We start from the raw sequence: 22,379 nt of genomic DNA, 5'->3' as shown, positions 1-22,379 counted from the left end.
ACAGTACATAGTAGAGATTAGGAGACATGGAGGAGACAGGATGTAGTAGAGACTAGAAGACATGGAGGAGACAGTACATAGTAGAGATTAGGAGACATGGAGGAGACAGGGTGTAGTAGAGACTAGAAGACATGGAGGAGACAGTACATAGTAGAGATTAGGAGACATGGAGGAGACAGTACATAGTAGAGATTAGGAGACATGGAGGAGACAGGATGTAGTAGAGATTAGGAGACATGGAGGAGACAGTACATAGAGATTAGGAGACATGGAGGAGACAGGATGTAGTAGAGATAAGGAGACATGGAGGAGACAGTACATAGTAGAGATTAGGAGACATGGAGGAGACAGGATGTAGTAGAGATTAGGAGACAGGGAGGAGACAGTACGTAGATATTAGAAAACAGGGAGGAGACAGTACATAGAGATTAGGAGACAAGGAGGAGACAGTACATAGAGATTAGGAGACAGGGAGAAGACAATACATATGGATTAGTAGACAGGGTGGAGACAGTACATAGTAGAGATTAGGAGACATGGAGGAGACAGTACATAATAGAGATTAGGAGACATGGAGGAGACAGTACATAGTAGAGATTAGGAGACATGGAGGAGACAGTACATAGTAGAGATTAGGAGACAAGGATGAGACAGTACATAATAGAGATTAGGAGACATGGAGGAGACAGTACATAATAGAGATTAGGAGACATGGAGGAGACAGTACATAATAGAGATTAGGAGACAGGGAGGAGACAGTACATAATAGAGATTAGGAGACATGGAGGAGACAGTACATAATAGAGATTAGGAGACAGGGAGGAGACAGTACATAATAGAGATTAGGAGACATGGAGGAGACAGTACATAATAGAGATTAGGAGACATGGAGGAGACAGTACATAGTAGAGATTAGGAGACAGGGAGGAGACAGTACATAATAGAGATTAGGAGACATGGAGGAGACAGTACATAGTAGAGATTAGGAGACAGGGAGGAGACAGTACATAATAGAGATTAGGAGACAGGGAGGAGACAGTACATAATAGAGATTAGGAGACAGGGAGGAGACAGTACGTAGTAGAGATTAGTAGAAATGGAGGACACTACATAGTAGAGATTAGAAGACATGGAGGCAACACTACATAGTAGAGATTAGGAGACATGGAGGAGGCAGTATGTAGTAGAGATTAGGAGACATGGAGGGGACAGTACATACAGATGAGAAGACAGTACATATGGATTAGTATACAGGGAGAAAACAGTACACAGAGATTACTAGACAAGGAGGAAACAGTATTAAATAGAGATTAGGAGACAGGGTGGAGACAGTACATAGTAGAGATTATGAGACATGGAGGAGACGGTACATAGAGATTAGGAGACAAGGAGAAGACAGGATGTAGTAGAGATTAGGAGACATGGAGGAGACAGTACATAGTAGAGATTAGGAGACATGGAGGAGACAGTACATAATAGAGATTAGGAGACATGGAGGAGACAGGATGTAGTAGAGATTAGGAGACATGGAGGAGACAGTACATAGTAGAGATTAGGAGACATGGAGGAGACAGGATGTAGTAGAGATTAAGAGACATGGAGGAGACAGTACATAGAGATTAGGAGACATGGAGGAGACAGGATGTAGTAGAGACTAGAAGACATGGAGGAGACAGTACATAGTAGAGATTAGGAGACATGGAGGAGACAGTACATAGTAGAGATTAGGAGACATGGAGGAGACAGGATGTAGTAGAGATTAGGAGACATGGAGGAGACAGTACATAGAGATTAGGAGACATGGATGAGACAGGATGTAGTAGAGATTAGGAGACATGGAGGAGACAGTACATAGTAGAGATTAGGAGACATGGAGGAGACAGGATGTAGTAGAGATTAGGAGACAGGGAGGAGACAGTACGTAGATATTAGAAAACAGGGAGGAGACAGTACATAGAGATTAGGAGACAAGGAGGAGACAGTACATAGAGATTAGGAGACAGGGAGAAGACAATACATATGGATTAGTAGACAGGGTGGAGACAGTACATAGTAGAGACTAGAAGACATGGAGGAGACAGTACATAGTAGAGATTAGGAGACATGGAGGAGACAGTACATAATAGAGATTAGGAGACATGGAGGAGACAGTACATAGTAGAGATTAGGAGACAGGGAGGAGACAGTACATAGTAGAGATTAGGAGACATGGAGGAGACAGTACATAATAGAGATTAGGAGACATGGAGGAGACAGTACGTAGTAGAGACTAGAAGACATGGAGGAGACAGTACATAATAGAGATTAGGAGACATGGAGGAGACAGTACATAGTAGAGACTAGAAGACATGGAGGAGACAGTACATAGTAGAGACTAGAAGACATGGAGGAGACAGTACATAGTAGAGACTAGAAGACATGGAGGAGACAGTACATAGTAGAGATTAGGAGACATGGAGGAGACAGTACATAGTAGAGATTAGGAGACAAGGATGAGACAGTACATAGTAGAGATTATGAGACATGGAGGAGACAGTACATAATAGAGATTAGGAGACATGGAGGAGACAGTACATAGTAGAGATTAGGAGAGTAGGATGAGACAGTACATAGTAGAGACTAGAAGACATGGAGGAGACAGTACATAATAGAGATTAGGAGACATGGAGGAGACAGTACGTAGTAGAGACTAGAAGACATGGAGGAGACAGTACATAATAGAGATTAGGAGACATGGAGGAGACAGTACATAGTAGAGACTAGAAGACATGGAGGAGACAGTACATAGTAGAGACTAGAAGACATGGAGGAGACAGTACATAGTAGAGACTAGAAGACATGGAGGAGACAGTACATAGTAGAGATTAGGAGACATGGAGGAGACAGTACATAGTAGAGATTAGGAGACAAGGATGAGACAGTACATAGTAGAGATTAGGAGACATGGAGGAGACAGTACATAATAGAGATTAGGAGACATGGAGGAGACAGTACATAGTAGAGACTAGAAGACATGGAGGAGACAGTACATAGTAGAGATTAGGAGACATGGAGGAGACAGTACATAATAGAGATTAGGAGACATGGAGGAGACAGTACATAATAGAGATTAGGAGACATGGAGGAGACAGTACATAGTAGAGATTAGGAGACATGGAGGAGACAGTACATAGTAGAGATTAGGAGAGAAGGATGAGACAGTACATAGTAGAGACTAGAAGACATGGAGGAGACAGTACATAATAGAGATTAGGAGACATGGAGGAGACAGTACATAATAGAGATTAGGAGACATGGAGGAGACAGTACATAATAGAGACTAGAAGACATGAAGGAGACAGTACATAATAGAGATTAGGAGACATGGAGGAGACAGTACATAATAGAGATTAGGAGACATGGAGGAGACAGTACATAGTAAAGATTAGGAGACATGGAGGAGACAGTACATAGTAGAGACTAGAAGACATGGAGGAGACAGTACATAGTAGAGATTAGGAGACATGGAGGAGACAGTACATAGTAGAGACTAGAAGACATGGAGGAGACAGTACATAGTAGAGATTAGGAGACATGAAGGAGACAGTACATGGTAGAGATTAGGAGACAGGGAGAAAACAGTACGTAGTAGATATTAGGAGACATGGTGGAGACGGTACATAGAGATTAGTAGACAGGGAGTAGACAATACATAGAGATTAGGAGACAAGGAGGAGACAGGATGTAGTAGAGATTAGGAGACAAGGAGGAGACAGTATTTAGTAGAGATTAGTAGAAATGGAGGACACTACATAGTAGAGATTAGGAGACATGGAGAAAACAGTACGTAGTCGAGATTAGGAGACATGGAGAAAACAGTACGTAGTAGAGATTAGGAGACATGGAGGAGACGGTACATAGAGATTAGTAGACAGGGAGTAGACAATACATAGAGATTAGGAGACAAGGAGGAGACAGGATGTAGTAGATATTAGGAGACATGGAGGAGACAGTACGTATAGATTAGGAGACAAGGAGGAGACAGTACGTAGAAATTAGAAAACCAGGAGGAGACAGTACATAGAGATTAGGAGAGAGTAAATTTATAGATTAGGAGACTAGGAGGAGACAGTACGTAGTAGAGATCAGTAGACATGGAGGACACTACGTAGTAGAGATTAGGAGACGGGGAGGAGACAGTACATATGGATTAGTAGACAGGGAGAAGACAGTACATAGAGATTAGGAGACAGGGAGGAGACAGTACATAGAGATTAGGAGACAGGGAGGAGACAGTACATAGAGATTAGGAGACAGGGAGGAGACAGTGCATAGAGATTAGGAGACAGGGAGGAGAAAGTATGTAGTAGAGATTAGGAGACAGTAGATGGGGTGGACACTACGTAGATGGAGATGGGGTATGGAAAGTATTTACAAAATGCTCCTGATATGTCTCCCTCTGATTACATCCCCAGATTCCAGTGAAGATTAGAAATGCTCTGAAGGAACCAACGTTCAATGTGTGGGATATACAAAATGAAGAGGTAAAACCCCAGAGGCAGCAGAGACTACGATTAATTATGGTGACAGTGAGAGAGGGCATAATTCCTGTGTTACATTAGGGGAGGCTATAACACTCCTTACAATGAGCTATACATTTCCTATATCACATCTGTCTCTTCTCAAAGAAAAATCCCTGAGTAACTGTATGTGGAAACGTCCTTTGGTTTTAATACTCAACACAGATAGAAGGTGACCGGTCCACATAAGGAAAGTAATGAGTGGCTACTGTCTAGATAATAGGATTGATGAAGAAGACAGGAAATGAGGAGAGGATAATGAGTGGCCAGTGCCAGGTATATGGGGGTACATGCAGAAGATAGGTAATGACGGAGAGGATAATGAGTGGCCCGTGCCAGGTATATGGGGTACATGCAGAAGATAGGTAATGATGGAGAGGATAATGAGGGGCCCATGCCAGGTATATGGGGGTACATGAAGAAGACAGGTAATGATGGAGAGGATAATGAGTGGCCCGTGCCAGGTATATGGGGGTACATGCAGAAGATAGGTAATGACGGAGAGGATAATGAGTGGCCCGTGCCAGGTATATGGGGGTACATGCAGAAGATAGGTAATGATGGAGAGGATAATGAGGGGCCCATGCCAGGTATATGGGGGTACATGCAGAAGATAGGTAATGATGGAGAGGATAATGAGGGGCCCGTGCCAGGTATATGGGGGCATATGAAGAAGACAGGTAATGATGGAGAGGATAATGAGTGGCCCGTGCCAGGTATATGGGGGTACATGCAGAAGATAGGTAATGACGGAGAGGATAATGAGTGGCCCGTGCCAGGTATATGGGGGTACATGCAGAAGATAGGTAATGATGGAGAGGATAATGAGGGGCCCGTGCCAGGTATATGGGGGTACATGCAGAAGATAGGTAATGATGGAGAGGCAAATGAGGGGCCCGAGCCAGGTATATGGGGGCACATGATGAAGACAGGTAATGATGGAGAGGATAATGAGAGGCCCGTGCCAGGTATATGGGGGTACATGAAGAAGACAGGTAATGATGGAGAGGATAATGAGGGGCCCGTGCCAGGTATATGGGGGCACGTGAAGAAGACAGGTAATGATGGAGAGGATAATGAGGGGCCAGTGCCAGGTATATGGGGGTACATGCAGAAGATAGGTAATGACCGAGAGGATAATGAGGGGCCCGTGCCAGGTATATGGGGGCAAATGAAGATAGGTAATGATGGAGAGGATGAGTGGCCCGTGCCAGGTATATGGGGGCACATAAAGAAGGCAGGTAATGATGGAGAGGATAATGAGGGGCCCGTGCCAGGTATATGGGGGCAAATGAAGATAGGTAATGACGGAGAGGATAATGAGTGGCCCGTGCCAGGTATATGGGGGCACATGAAGAAGGCAGGTAATGCTGGAGAGGATAATGAGGGGCCCGTGCCAGGTATATGGGGGCACATGAAGAAGATAGGTAATGATGGAGAGGATAATGAGGGGCCCGTGCCAGGTATTTGGGGGCACGTGAAGAAGACGGGTAATGATGGAGAGGATAATGAGTGGCCCGTGCCAGGTATATGGGGGCACATGAAGAAGACAGGTAATGATGGAGAGGATAATGAGGGGCCAGTGCCAGGTATATGGGGGTACATGAAGAAGACAGGTAATGATGGAGAGGATAATGAGGGGCCCGTGCCAGGTATATGGAGGTATATGAAGAAGACGGGTAATGATGGAGAGGATAATGAGTGGCCCGTGCCAGGTATATGGGGGCACATGAAGAAGACAGGTAATGATGGAGAGGATAATGAGGGGCCCGTGCCAGGTATATGGGGGCATATGAAGACGGCAGGTAATGATGGAGAGGATAATGAGGGGCCCGTGCCAGGTATATGGGGGTACATGAAGAAGACGGGTAATGATGGAGAGGATAATGAGGGGCCCGTGCCAGGTATATGGGGGCACATGAAGAAGACAGGTAATGATGGAGAGGATAATGAGGGTCCTGTGCCAGGTATATGGGGGCACATGAAGAAGACAGGTAATGATGGAGAGGATAATGAGTGGCCCGTGCCAGGTATATGGGGGCACATGAAGAAGACAGGTAATGATGGAGAGGATAATGAGGGGCCCGTGCCAGGTATATGGGGGCACATGAAGAAGACAGGTAATGATGGAGAGGATAATGAGGGGCCCGTGCCAGGTATATGGGGGCATATGAAGAAGACGGGTAATGATGGAGAGGATAATGAGGGGCCCGTGCCAGGTATATGGGGGTACATGAAGAAGACAGGTAATGATGGAGAGGATAATGAGGGGCCCGTGCCAGGTATATGGGGGCACATGAAGAAGACAGGTAATGATGGAGAGGATAATGAGTGGCCCGTGCCAGGTATATGGGGGTATATGAAGAAGACGGGTAATGATGGAGAGGATAATGAGGGGCCCGTGCCAGGTATATGGGGGTACATGTAGAAGACGGGTAATGAGGAGAGGATAATGAGGGGCCCGTGCCAGGTATATGGGGGCACATGAAGAAGACAGGTAATGATGGAGAGGATAATGAGGGGCCCGTGCCAGGTATATGGGGGTACATGTAGAAGACGGGTAATGATGGAGAGGATAATGAGGGGCCCGTGCCAGGTATATGGGGGCACATGAAGAAGACAGGTAATGATGGAGAGGATAATGAGTGGCCCGTGCCAGGTATATGGGGGCATATGAAGAAGACAGGTAATGATGGAGAGGTTAATGAGGGACCCGTGCCAGGTATATGGGGGCACATGAAGAAGGCAGGTAATGATGGAGAGGATAATGAGTGGCCCGTGCCAGGTATATGGGGGCACATGAAGAAGACAGGTAATGATGGATAGGATAATGAGGGGCCCGTGCCAGGTATATGGGGGTACATGAAGAAGACGGGTAATGATGGAGAGGATAATGAGGGGCCCGTGCCAGGTATATGGGGGTACATGAAGAAGGCAGGTAATGATGGAGAGGATAATGAGTGGCCCGTGCCAGGTATATGGGGGCACATGAAGAAGGCAGGTAATGATGGAGAGGATAATGAGTGGCCCGTGCCAGGTATATAGGGGCACATGAAGAAGACAGGTAATGATGGAGAGGATAATGAGGGGCCCGTGCCAGGTATATGGGGGCACATGAAGAAGACAGGTAATGATGGAGAGGATAATGAGGGGCCCGTGCCAGGTATATGGGGGTACATGAAGAAGACAGGTAATGATGGAGAGGATAATGAGGGGCCCATGCCAGGTATATGGGGGTACATGAAGAAGACAGGTAATGATGGAGAGGATAATGAGGGGCCCGTGCCAGGTATATGGAGGTACATGAAGAAGACAGGTAATGATGGGGAGGATAATGAGAGGCCAGTGCCAGGTATATGGGGGTACATGAAGAAGACAGGTAATGATGGAGAGGATAATGAGGGGCCCGTGCCAGGTATATGGGGGTACATGAAGAAGACAGGTAATGATGGAGAGGATAATGAGGGTCCTGTGCCAGGTATATGGGGGCACATGAAGAAGACAGGTAATGATGGAGAGGATAATGAGGGGCCAGTGTCAGGTATATGGGGGTACATGCAGAAGATAGGTAATGATGGAGAGGATAATGAGGGGCCCGTGCCAGGTATATGGGGGCACATGAAGAAGACGGGTAATGATGGAGAGGATAATGAGGGGCAAGTGCCATGTATATGGGGGTACATGCAGAAGATAGGTAATGATGGAGAGGATAATGAGGGGCCTGTGCCAGGTATATGGGGGTACATGCAGAAGATAGGTAATGATGGAGAGGATAATGAGGGGCCTGTGCCAGGTATATGGGGGTACATGAAGAAGACGGGTAATGATGGAGAGGATAATGAGGGGCCCGTGCCAGGTATATGGGGGCACATGAAGAAGACAGGTAATGATGGAGAGGATAATGAGGGTCCTGTGCCAGGTATATGGGGGCACATGAAGAAGACAGGTAATGATGGAGAGGATAATGAGGGGCCAGTGTCAGGTATATGGGGGTACATGCAGAAGATAGGTAATGATGGAGAGGATAATGAGGGGCCCGTGCCAGGTATATGGGGGCACATGAAGAAGACGGGTAATGATGGAGAGGATAATGAGGGGCAAGTGCCATGTATATGGGGGTACATGCAGAAGATAGGTAATGATGGAGAGGATAATGAGGGGCCTGTGCCAGGTATATGGGGGTACATGCAGAAGATAGGTAATGATGGAGAGGATAATGAGGGGCCTGTGCCAGGTATATGGGGGTACATGAAGAAGACGGGTAATGATGGAGCGGATAATGAGGGGCCAGTGCCAGGTATATGGGGGTACATGAAGAAGACGGGTAATGATGGAGAGGATAATGAGGGGCAAGTGCCATGTATATGGGGGTACATGCAGAAGATAGGTAATGATGGAGAGGATAATGAGGGGCCTGTGCCAGGTATATTGGGGTACATGCAGAAGATAGGTAATGATGGAGAGGATAATGAGGGGCCCGTGCCAGGTATATGGGGGCACATGAAGAAGACAGGTAATGATGGAGAGGATAATGAGGGTCCTGTGCCAGGTATATGGGGGCATATGAAGAAGATAGGTAATGATGGAGAGGATAATGAGTGGCCCGTGCCAGGTATATGGGGGTACATGCAGAAGATAGGTAATGATGGAGAGGATAATGAGGGGCCAGTGCCAGGTATATGGGGGTACATGAAGACAGGTAATGATGGAGAGGATAATGAGTGGCCCGTGCCAGGTATATGGGGGCACATGAAGAAGACAGGTAATGATGGAGAGGATAATGAGGGGCCAGTGCCAGGTATATGGGGGAACATGAAGAAGACAGGTAATTATGGAGAGGATAATGAGGGACCAGTGCCAGGTATATGGGGGCACATGAAGAAGACAGGTAGTTATGGAGAGGATAATGAGAGGCCCGTGCCAGGTATATGGGGGTACATGAAGAAGACGGGTAATGATGGAGAGGATAATGAGGGACCAGTGCCAGGTATATGGGGGCACATGATGAAGACAGGTAATGATGGAGAGGATAATGAGTGGCCCGTGCCAGGTATATGGGGGTACATGAAGAAGACAGGTAATGATGGAGAGGATAATGAGTGGCCAGTGCCAGGTATATGGGGGAACATGAAGAAGACAGGTAATTATGGAGAGGATAATGAGGGACCAGTGCCAGGTATATGGGGGCACATGAAGAAGACAGGTAGTTATGGAGAGGATAATGAGAGGCCCGTGCCAGGTATATGGGGGTACATGAAGAAGACGGGTAATGATGGATAGGATAATGAGGGACCCGTGCCAGGTATATGGGGGCACATGAAGAAGACAGGTAATGATGGAGAGGATAATGAGGGGCCCGTGCCAGGTATATGGGGGCACATGAAGAAGACAGGTAATGATGGAGAGGATAATGAATGACCCGTGCCAGGTATATGGGGGCACATGAAGACAGGTAATGAGGAGAGGATAATGAGGGGCCCGTGCCAGGTATATGGGGGCACATGAAGAAGACAGGTAATGATGGAGAGGATAATGAGTGTCCAGTGCCAGGTATATGGGGGCACATGAAGAAGACAGGTAATGATGGAGAGGATAATGAGGGGCCAGTGCCAGGTATATGGGGGAATATGAAGAAGACAGGTAATGATGGAGAGGATAATGAGTGGCCCGTGCCAGGTATATGGGGGCATATGAAGAAGGCAGGTAATGATGGAGAGGATAATGAGTGGCCTGTGCCAGGTATATGGGGGTACATGATGAAGACAGGTAATGATGGAGAGGATAATGAGTGGCCCGTGCCAGGTATATGGGGGCATATGAAGAAGACAGGTAATGATGGAGAGGATAATGAGGGGCAAGTGCCAGGTATATGGGGGCACATGAAGAAGACAGGTAATGATGGAGAGGATAATGAGGGGCAAGTGCCAGGTATATGGGGGCACATGAAGAAGACAGGTAATGATGGAGAGGATAATGAGGGGCAAGTGCCATGTATATGGGGGTACATGCAGAAGATAGGTAATGATGGAGAGGATAATGAGGGGCCCGTGCCAGGTATATGGGGGCACATGAAGAAGACAGGTAATGATGGAGAGGATAATGAGGGACCAGTGCCAGGTATATGGGGGTACATGAAGAAGACAGGTAATGATGGAGAGGATAATGAGGGACCAGTGCCAGGTATATGGGGGCACATGAAGAAGACAGGTAATGATGGAGAGGATAATGAGGGGCCAGTGCCAGGTATATGGGGGTACATGAAGAAGACAGGTAATGATGGAGAGGATAATGAGGGGCCCGTGCCAGGTATTTGGGGGCACGTGAAGAAGACAGGTAATGATGGAGAGGATAATGAGGGGCAAGTGCCAGGTATATGGGGGCACATGAAGAAGACAGGTAATGATGGAGAGGATAATGAGGGGCAAGTGCCATGTATATGGGGGTACATGCAGAAGATAGGTAATGATGGAGAGGATAATGAGGGGCCTGTGCCAGGTATATGGGGGTACATGCAGAAGATGGGTAATGATGGAGAGGATAATGAGGGGCCAGTGCCAGGTATATGGGGGTACATAAAGAAGACGGGTAATGATGGAGAGGATAATGAGGGGCAAGTGCCATGTATATGGGGGCACGTGAAGAAGACAGGTAATGATGGAGAGGATAATGAGGGGCCAGTGCCAGGTATATGGGGGTACATGCAGAAGATAGGTAATGATGGAGAGGATAATGAGGGGCCCGTGCCAGGTATATGGGGGCACATGAAGAAGACAGGTAATGATGGAGAGGATAATGAGGGGCAAGTGCCATGTATATGGGGGTACATGCAGAAGATAGGTAATGATGGAGAGGATAATGAGGGGCCTGTGCCAGGTATATGGGGGTACATGAAGAAGACGGGTAATGATGGAGAGGATAATGAGGGGCCAGTGCCAGGTATATGGGGGTACATGAAGAAGACGGGTAATGATGGAGAGGATAATGAGGGGCAAGTGCCATGTATATGGGGGCACGTGAAGAAGACAGGTAATGATGGAGAGGATAATGAGGGGCCAGTGGCAGGTATATGGGGGTACATGCAGAAGATAGGTAATGATGGAGAGGATAATGAGGGGCCCGTGCCAGGTATATGGGGGCACATGCAGAAGATAGGTAATGATGGAGAGGATAATGAGGGGCCTGTGCCAGGTATATGGGGGTACATGCAGAAGATAGGTAATGATGGAGAGGATAATGAGGGGCCCGTGCCAGGTATATGGGGCACATGAAGAAGACGGGTAATGAGGAGAGGATAATGAGGGGCCCGTGCCAGGTATATGGGGGCACATGAAGAAGACAGGTAATTATGGAGAGGATAATGAGTGGCCTGTGCCAGGTATATGGGGGCACATGAAGAAGACGGGTAATGATGGAGAGGATAATGAGGGGCCCGTGCCAGGTATATGGGGGTACATGAAGAAGACAGGTAATGATGGAGAGGATAATGAGGGACCAGTGCCAGGTATATGGGGGCACATGAAGAAGACAGGTAATGATGGAGAGGATAATGAGGGACCAGTGCCAGGTATATGGGGGAATATGAAGAAGACGGGTAATGATGGAGAGGATAATGAGGGGCCAGTGCCAGGTATATGGGGGCACATGAAGAAGACAGGTAATGATGGAGAGGATAATGAGGGGCCAGTGCCAGGTATATGGGGGCACATGAAGAAGACAGGTAATGACGGAGAGGATAATGAGGGGCCCGTGCCAGGTATATGGGGGTACATGAAGAAGACAGGTAATGATGGAGAGGATAATGAGTGGCCCGTGCCAGGTATATGGGGGCACATGAAGAAGACAGGTAATGATGGAGAGGATAATGAGGGGCCTGTGCCAGGTATATGGGGGTACATGAAGAAGACAGGTAATGATGGAGAGGATAATGAGTGGCCAGTGCCAGGTATATGGGGGTACATGAAGAAGACAGGTAATGATGGAGAGGATAATGAGGGGCCCGTGCCAGGTATATGGGGGCACATGAAGAAGACAGGTAATGACGGAGAGGATAATGAGGGGCCCGTGCCAGGTATATGGGGGTACATGAAGAAGACAGGTACTGATGGAGAGGATAATGAGTGGCCCGTGCCAGGTATATGGGGGTACATGAAGAAGACAGGTACTGATGGAGAGGATAATGAGGGGCCAGTGCCAGGTATATGGGGGCACATGAAGAAGACAGGTAATGATGGAGAGGATAATGAGGGGCCCGTGCCAGGTATATGGGGGTACATGAAGAAGACAGGTAATGATGGAGAGGATAATGAGGGTCCTGTGCCAGGTATATGGGGGCACATGAAGAAGACAGGTAATGATGGAGAGGATAATGAGGGGCCAGTGTCAGGTATATGGGGGTACATGCAGAAGATAGGTAATGATGGAGAGGATAATGAGGGGCCCGTGCCAGGTATATGGGGGCACATGAAGAAGACGGGTAATGATGGAGAGGATAATGAGGGGCAAGTGCCATGTATATGGGGGTACATGCAGAAGATAGGTAATGATGGAGAGGATAATGAGGGGCCTGTGCCAGGTATATGGGGGTACATGCAGAAGATAGGTAATGATGGAGAGGATAATGAGGGGCCTGTGCCAGGTATATGGGGGTACATGAAGAAGACGGGTAATGATGGAGAGGATAATGAGGGGCCCGTGCCAGGTATATGGGGGCACATGAAGAAGACAGGTAATGATGGAGAGGATAATGAGGGTCCTGTGCCAGGTATATGGGGGCACATGAAGAAGACAGGTAATGATGGAGAGGATAATGAGGGGCCAGTGTCAGGTATATGGGGGTACATGCAGAAGATAGGTAATGATGGAGAGGATAATGAGGGGCCCGTGCCAGGTATATGGGGGCACATGAAAAAGACGGGTAATGATGGAGAGGATAATGAGGGGCAAGTGCCATGTATATGGGGGTACATGCAGAAGATAGGTAATGATGGAGAGGATAATGAGGGGCCTGTGCCAGGTATATGGGGGTACATGCAGAAGATAGGTAATGATGGAGAGGATAATGAGGGGCCTGTGCCAGGTATATGGGGGTACATGAAGAAGACGGGTAATGATGGAGCGGATAATGAGGGGCCAGTGCCAGGTATATGGGGGTACATGAAGAAGACGGGTAATGATGGAGAGGATAATGAGGGGCAAGTGCCATGTATATGGGGGTACATGCAGAAGATAGGTAATGATGGAGAGGATAATGAGGGGCCTGTGCCAGGTATATTGGGGTACATGCAGAAGATAGGTAATGATGGAGAGGATAATGAGGGGCCCGTGCCAGGTATATGGGGGCACATGAAGAAGACAGGTAATGATGGAGAGGATAATGAGGGTCCTGTGCCAGGTATATGGGGGCATATGAAGAAGATAGGTAATGATGGAGAGGATAATGAGTGGCCCGTGCCAGGTATATGGGGGTACATGCAGAAGATAGGTAATGATGGAGAGGATAATGAGGGGCCAGTGCCAGGTATATGGGGGTACATGAAGACAGGTAATGATGGAGAGGATAATGAGTGGCCCGTGCCAGGTATATGGGGGCACATGAAGAAGACAGGTAATGATGGAGAGGATAATGAGGGGCCAGTGCCAGGTATATGGGGGAACATGAAGAAGACAGGTAATTATGGAGAGGATAATGAGGGACCAGTGCCAGGTATATGGGGGCACATGAAGAAGACAGGTAGTTATGGAGAGGATAATGAGAGGCCCGTGCCAGGTATATGGGGGTATATGAAGAAGACGGGTAATGATGGAGAGGATAATGAGGGACCAGTGCCAGGTATATGGGGGCACATGATGAAGACAGGTAATGATGGAGAGGATAATGAGTGGCCCGTGCCAGGTATATGGGGGTACATGAAGAAGACAGGTAATGATGGAGAGGATAATGAGTGGCCAGTGCCAGGTATATGGGGGAACATGAAGAAGACAGGTAATTATGGAGAGGATAATGAGGGACCAGTGCCAGGTATATGGGGGCACATGAAGAAGACAGGTAGTTATGGAGAGGATAATGAGAGGCCCGTGCCAGGTATATGGGGGTACATGAAGAAGACGGGTAATGATGGATAGGATAATGAGGGACCCGTGCCAGGTATATGGGGGCACATGAAGAAGACAGGTAATGATGGAGAGGATAATGAGGGGCCCGTGCCAGGTATATGGGGGCACATGAAGAAGACAGGTAATGATGGAGAGGATAATGAATGACCCGTGCCAGGTATATGGGGGCACATGAAGACAGGTAATGAGGAGAGGATAATGAGGGGCCCGTGCCAGGTATATGGGGGCACATGAAGAAGACAGGTAATGATGGAGAGGATAATGAGTGGCCAGTGCCAGGTATATGGGGGCACATGAAGAAGACAGGTAATGATGGAGAGGATAATGAGGGGCCAGTGCCAGGTATATGGGGGAATATGAAGAAGACAGGTAATGATGGAGAGGATAATGAGTGGCCCGTGCCAGGTATATGGGGGCACATGAAGAAGGCAGGTAATGATGGAGAGGATAATGAGTGGCCTGTGCCAGGTATATGGGGGTACATGATGAAGACAGGTAATGATGGAGAGGATAATGAGTGGCCCGTGCCAGGTATATGGGGGCATATGAAGAAGACAGGTAATGATGGAGAGGATAATGAGGGGCAAGTGCCAGGTATATGGGGGCACATGAAGAAGACAGGTAATGATGGAGAGGATAATGAGGGGCAAGTGCCAGGTATATGGGGGCACATGAAGAAGACAGGTAATGATGGAGAGGATAATGAGGGGCAAGTGCCATGTATATGGGGGTACATGCAGAAGATAGGTAATGATGGAGAGGATAATGAGGGGCCCGTGCCAGGTATATGGGGGCACATGAAGAAGACAGGTAATGATGGAGAGGATAATGAGGGACCAGTGCCAGGTATATGGGGGTACATGAAGAAGACAGGTAATGATGGAGAGGATAATGAGGGGCCAGTGCCAGGTATATGGGGGTACATGAAGAAGACAGGTAATGATGGAGAGGATAATGAGGGGCCCGTGCCAGGTATTTGGGGGCACGTGAAGAAGACAGGTAATGATGGAGAGGATAATGAGGGGCAAGTGCCAGGTATATGGGGGCACATGAAGAAGACAGGTAATGATGGAGAGGATAATGAGGGGCAAGTGCCATGTATATGGGGGTACATGCAGAAGATAGGTAATGATGGAGAGGATAATGAGGGGCCTGTGCCAGGTATATGGGGGTACATGCAGAAGATAGGTAATGATGGAGAGGATAATGAGGGGCCAGTGCCAGGTATATGGGGGTACATGAAGAAGACGGGTAATGATGGAGAGGATAATGAGGGGCAAGTGCCATGTATATGGGGGCACGTGAAGAAGACAGGTAATGATGGAGAGGATAATGAGGGGCCAGTGCCAGGTATATGGGGGTACATGCAGAAGATAGGTAATGATGGAGAGGATAATGAGGGGCCCGTGCCAGGTATATGGGGGCACATGAAGAAGACAGGTAATGATGGAGAGGATAATGAGGGGCAAGTGCCATGTATATGGGGGTACATGCAGAAGATAGGTAATGATGGAGAGGATAATGAGGGGCCTGTGCCAGGTATATGGGGGTACATGAAGAAGACGGGTAATGATGGAGAGGATAATGAGGGGCCAGTGCCAGGTATATGGGGGTACATGAAGAAGACGGGTAATGATGGAGAGGATAATGAGGGGCAAGTGCCATGTATATGGGGGCACGTGAAGAAGACAGGTAATGATGGAGAGGATAATGAGGGGCCAGTGCCAGGTATATGGGGGTACATGCAGAAGATAGGTAATGATGGAGAGGATAATGAGGGGCCCGTGCCAGGTATATGGGGGCACATGCAGAAGATAGGTAATGATGGAGAGGATAATGAGGGGCCTGTGCCAGGTATATGGGGGTACATGCAGAAGATAGGTAATGATGGAGAGGATAATGAGGGGCCCGTGCCAGGTATATGGGGCACATGAAGAAGACGGGTAATGAGGAGAGGATAATGAGGGGCCCGTGCCAGGTATATGGGGGCACATGAAGAAGACAGGTAATTATGGAGAGGATAATGAGTGGCCTGTGCCAGGTATATGGGGGCACATGAAGAAGACGGGTAATGATGGAGAGGATAATGAGGGGCCCGTGCCAGGTATATGGGGGTACATGAAGAAGACAGGTAATGATGGAGAGGATAATGAGGGACCAGTGCCAGGTATATGGGGGCACATGAAGAAGACAGGTAATGATGGAGAGGATAATGAGGGACCAGTGCCAGGTATATGGGGGAATATGAAGAAGACGGGTAATGATGGAGAGGATAATGAGGGGCCAGTGCCAGGTATATGGGGGCACATGAAGAAGACAGGTAATGATGGAGAGGATAATGAGGGGCCAGTGCCAGGTATATGGGGGCACATGAAGAAGACAGGTAATGACGGAGAGGATAATGAGGGGCCCGTGCCAGGTATATGGGGGTACATGAAGAAGACAGGTAATGATGGAGAGGATAATGAGTGGCCCGTGCCAGGTATATGGGGGCACATGAAGAAGACAGGTAATGATGGAGAGGATAATGAGGGGCCCGTGCCAGGTATATGGGGGTACATGAAGAAGACAGGTAATGATGGAGAGGATAATGAGTGGCCAGTGCCAGGTATATGGGGGTACATGAAGAAGACAGGTAATGATGGAGAGGATAATGAGGGGCCCGTGCCAGGTATATGGGGGCACATGAAGAAGACAGGTAATGACGGAGAGGATAATGAGGGGCCCGTGCCAGGTATATGGGGGTACATGAAGAAGACAGGTACTGATGGAGAGGATAATGAGTGGCCCGTGCCAGGTATATGGGGGTACATGAAGAAGACAGGTACTGATGGAGAGGATAATGAGGGGCCAGTGCCAGGTATATGGGGGCACATGAAGAAGACAGGTAATGATGGAGAGGATAATGAGGGGCCCGTGCCAGGTATATGGGGGTACATGAAGAAGACAGGTAATGATGGAGAGGATAATGAGTGGCCAGTGCCAGGTATATGGGGGCACATGAAGAAGACAGGTAGTTATGGAGAGGATAATGAGTGGCCAGTGCCAGGTATATGGGGGCACATGAAGAAGACAGGTAGTTATGGAGAGGATAATGAGTGACCCGTGCCAGGTATATGGGGGAACATGAAGAAGACAGGTAATTATGGAGAGGATAATGAGGGACCAGTGCCAGGTATATGGGGGCACATGAAGAAGACAGGTAGTTATGGAGAGGATAATGAGGGGCCTGTGCCAGGTATATGGGGGTACATGAAGAAGACAGGTAATGATGGAGAGGATAATGAGTGGCCCGTGCCAGGTATATGGGGGCATATGAAGAAGACAGGTAATGATGGAGAGGATAATGAGGGGCCCGTGCCAGGTATATGGGGGCACATGAAGAAGACAGGTAATGATGGAGAGGATAATGAATGACCCGTGCCAGGTATATGGGGGCACATGAAGACAGGTAATGAGGAGAGGATAATGAGGGGCCCGTGCCAGGTATATGGGGGCACATGAAGAAGACAGGTAATGATGGAGAGGATAATGAGGGGCCCGTGCCAGGTATATGGGGGCACATGAAGAAGACAGGTAATGATGGAGAGGATAATGAGGGGCCCGTGCCAGGTATATGGGGGCACATGAAGAAGACAGGTAATGATGGAGAGGATAATGAGTGGCCCGTGCCAGGTATATGGGGGTACATGAAGAAGACGGGTAATGATGGAGAGGATAATGAGAGGCCAGTGCCAGGTATATGGGGGTACATGAAGAAGGCAGGTAATGATGGAGAGGATAATGAGGGGCCCGTGCCAGGTATATGGAGGCATATGAAGAAGACAGGTAATGATTGAGAGGATAATGAGGGGCCAGTGCCAGGTATATGGGGGCACATGAAGAAGACAGGTAATGATGGAGAGGATAATGAGTGGCCCGTGCCAGGTATATGGGGGCACATGAAGAAGACAGGTAATGATGGAGAGGATAATGAGGGACCAGTGCCAGGTATATGGGGGCACATGAAGAAGACAGGTAATGATGGAGAGGATAATGAGTGGCCAGTGCCAGGTATATGGGGGTACATGAAGAAGACAGGTAATGATGGAGAGGATAATGAGGGGCCCGTGCCAGGTATATGGGGGAACATGAAGGAGACAGGTAATGATGGAGAGGATAATGAGTGGCCAGTGCCAGGTATATGGGGGCACATGAAGAAGACGGGTAATGATGGAGAGGATAATGAGAGGCCAGTGCCAGGTATATGGGGGCATATGAAGAAGACAGGTAATGATGGAGAGGATAATGAGGGACCAGTGCCAGGTATATGGGGGCACATGAAGAAGATAGGTAATGATGGAGAGGATAATGAGTGGCCCGTGCCAGGTATATGGGGGAACATGAAGAAGACAGGTAATGATGGAGAGGATAATGAGTGGCCCGTGCCAGGTATATGGGGGTACATGAAGAAGACAGGTAATGATGGAGAGGATAATGAGGGTCCCGTGCCAGGTATATGGGGGCATATGAAGAAGACAGGTAATGATGGAGAGGATAATGAGGGGCCCGTGCCAGGTATATGGGGGCATATGAAGAAGACAGGTAATGATGGAGAGGATAATGAGGGGCCCGTGCCAGGTATATGGGGGCATATGAAGAAGACAGGTAATGATGGAGAGGATAATGAGGGGCCCGTGCCAGGTATATGGGGGCACATGAAGAAGGCAGGTAATGATAGAGAAGATAATGAGAGGCCCGTGCCAGGTATATGGGGGTACATGAAGAAGACAGGTAATGAGGAGAGGATAATGAATGACCCGTGCCAGGTATATGGGGGCACATGAAGAAGACAGGTAATGATGGAGAGGATAATGAGGGGCCCGTGCCAGGTATATGGGGGCACATTAAGAATACAGGTAATGATGGAGAGGATAATGAGGGGCGCGTGCCAGGTATATGGGGGAACATGAAGGAGACAGGTAATGATGGAGAGGATAATGAGGGGCCCGTGCCAGGTATATGGGGGCACATGAAGAAGACAGGTAATGATGGAGAGGATAATGAGGGGCCCGTGCCAGGTATATGGGGGCATATGAAGAAGATAGGTAATGATGGAGAGGATAATGAGTGGCCCGTGCCAGGTATATGGGGGCACATGAAGAAGACAGGTAATGATGGAGAGGATAATGAGGGACCCGTGCCAGGTATATGGAGGTACATGAAGACAGGTAATGATGGAGAGGATAATGAGGGGCCAGTGCCAGGTATATGGGGGCACGTGAAGAAGACAGGTAATGATGGAGAGGATAATGAGGGGCCCGAGCCAGGTATATGGGGGCATATGAAGAAGACGGGTAATGATGGAGAGGATAATGAGGGGCCCGTGCCAGGTATATGGAGGTACATGAAGGAGACAGGTAATGATGGAGAGGATAATGAGGGGCCAGTGCCAGGTATATGGGGGCACATGAAGAAGACAGGTAATGATGGAGAGGATAATGAGGGGCCCGTGCCAGGTATATGGGGGCACATGAAGAAGACAGGTAATGATGGAGAGGATAATGAGGGGCCCGTGCCAGGTATATGGGGGCACATGAAGAAGGCAGGTAATGATGGAGAGGATAATGAGGGGCCCGTGCCAGGTATATGGGGGCACATGAAGAAGACAGGTAATGATGGAGAGGATAATGAGGGGCCCGTGCCAGGTATATGGGGGCACATGAAGAAGACAGGTAATGATAGAGAGGATAATGAGTGGCCCGTGCCAGGTATATGGGGGTACATGAAGAAGACGGGTAATGATGGAGAGGATAATGAGGGTCCTGTGCCAGGTATATGGGGGCACATGAAGAAGGCAGGTAATGATGGAGAGGATAATGAGGGGCCCGTGCCAGGTATATGGGGGTACATGAAGAAGACAGGTAATGATGGAGAGGATAATGAGTGGCCCGTGCCAGGTATATGGGGGTACATGAAGAAGACGGGTAATGATGGAGAGGCTAATGAGGGACCCGTGCCAGGTATATGGGGGCATATGAAGAAGACAGGTAATGATGGAGAGGATAATGAGGGGCCAGTGCCAGGTATATGGGGGTACATGCAGAAGACAGGTAATGATGGAGAGGATAATGAGGGGCCAGTGCCAGGTATATGGGGGTACATGCAGAAGATAGGTAATGATGGAGAGGATAATGAGGGACCCGTGCCAGGTATATGGGGGCACATGAAGAAGACAGGTAATGATAGAGAGGATAATGAGTGGCCCGTGCCAGGTATATGGGGCACATGAAGAAGACAGGTAATGAGGAGAGGATAATGAGGGACCAGTGCCAGGTATATGGGGGCACATGAAGAAGACAGGTAATGATGGAGAGGATAATGAGAGGCCCGTGCCAGGTATATGGGGGCACGTGAAGAAGACAGGTAATGATGGAGAGGATAATGAGTGGCCCGTGCCAGGTATATGGGGGCACATGAAGACAGGTAATGAGGAGAGGATAATGAGGGGCCCGTGCCAGGTATACGGGGGCACATGAAGAATACAGGTAATGATGGAGAGGATAATGAGGGGCGCGTGCCAGGTATATGGGGGCACAAGAAGAATACAGGTAATGATGTCACTGCTCACATGTGGCTTGTCATTGGCAGATGCTGACGCTCCTGGAACACATGTTCTATGATCTGGAATTGGTGACACGTTTCAGGATAGACGCTGTAACTCTTCAAAAATTTTTGGTGAGAGAAAATCCCGCTGAAGATTGCATGGCTCTGATTGCACGGATCTGAGATTCCTGCACAGGCGTCAGAGAAAGAAATCGGCTTCTGCGCAGGCTCTGGATCAGGTGGCCACACACGGGCGGAGAGCACTAGTACTTACCTCAGTACTATCTGTGGAACGGGCACCCAGTGTCGGTGACTCGCCGGGGACTGCGGGGCACGTGGTGGGGGGGGGTTAATAGTGGACTCTAATTGTACCTTCAATATATTTTTTACACCTGCGCGTGTTTTCCTTTCCCTGGGGATCAGCGCCAGGTATCACAGCCGCTGTACCCGGGACACAGCAGTGGGCGTCTCCTTCCTGTATTTGCCCGCCCCCAGCCACCCATTGGCTAGTTACACATATATGACGCAGGGGATAAAGCATTGGGAGGACTCGGGAGCAGCTGGATGGGCGAGACGTCTGTAGTACCAGTAAGCAGTAGAGTAGTAGTGAGGGGACACTGGGATACCTCAGACTATGGGGCTAATTCACACCTGATCGCCGCAGTGCGCATGTGCTATCGGCATCTCAGCCCAGCGATCGCCTCTGCCTGATTGACACGCAGAGGCGTTCACTGGTTGTGAGGGGGTGGGCCTGTGGCATTGGGACGCCATTTTGGGGGGCGGTCCGGCCAATACAGGCGTGCTCGGACTGTGCGGGGGGTGGGCTGTGGCGGCTGCGTGATGTCACACGCAACCGCTGTGACCCGGACAGCGACGAGTAGCTCCCTGCCAGGAGCCGCGCAGGTAGCGAGCTACTTGTCAAATACAAAAGCATTGCCGCTGTGCGATCCTTTTGTACTTGTGCGCAGGGGGGGCGTGACACGCGGAGCGGACTAGCGCTGTGCTCGGCGTCTCCCCTCATGACAGTGTGTTAGCACATCTACGATTACCTCTCAATTACCCCCTATTTGTAGAAATCAGAGACGTGCAGACAGGTGAGTTTTGACTATAAAAATGATAAGA

At 48.7% G+C, this 22,379-nt stretch overlaps 1 protein-coding gene across 1 annotated transcript in view; it reads left to right on the top strand.

The window, feature by feature from the left end:
- The window catches only part of LOC134983044 (high affinity cGMP-specific 3',5'-cyclic phosphodiesterase 9A-like), a gene marked incomplete at its 3' end in the record, with an annotated part of 122,392 nt that overhangs the window by 73,241 nt on the left and 26,772 nt on the right, over positions 1-22,379 (top strand). The window contains exons 3-4 of the mRNA XM_063948743.1: positions 4,455-4,523; positions 21,303-21,389. Coding sequence (XP_063804813.1) covers positions 4,455-4,523; positions 21,303-21,389 — 156 coding nt within the window. The remainder of the gene's footprint in view (positions 1-4,454; positions 4,524-21,302; positions 21,390-22,379) is intronic.

This window comes from Pseudophryne corroboree (assembly GCF_028390025.1).
Source record: "Pseudophryne corroboree isolate aPseCor3 chromosome 2 unlocalized genomic scaffold, aPseCor3.hap2 SUPER_2_unloc_2, whole genome shotgun sequence".
NCBI classification, from domain to species: domain Eukaryota; kingdom Metazoa; phylum Chordata; class Amphibia; order Anura; family Myobatrachidae; genus Pseudophryne; species Pseudophryne corroboree.
The sequence above is the reverse complement of the archived record's forward strand: the minus strand, read 5'-3'. Positions and strand labels throughout refer to the sequence as shown.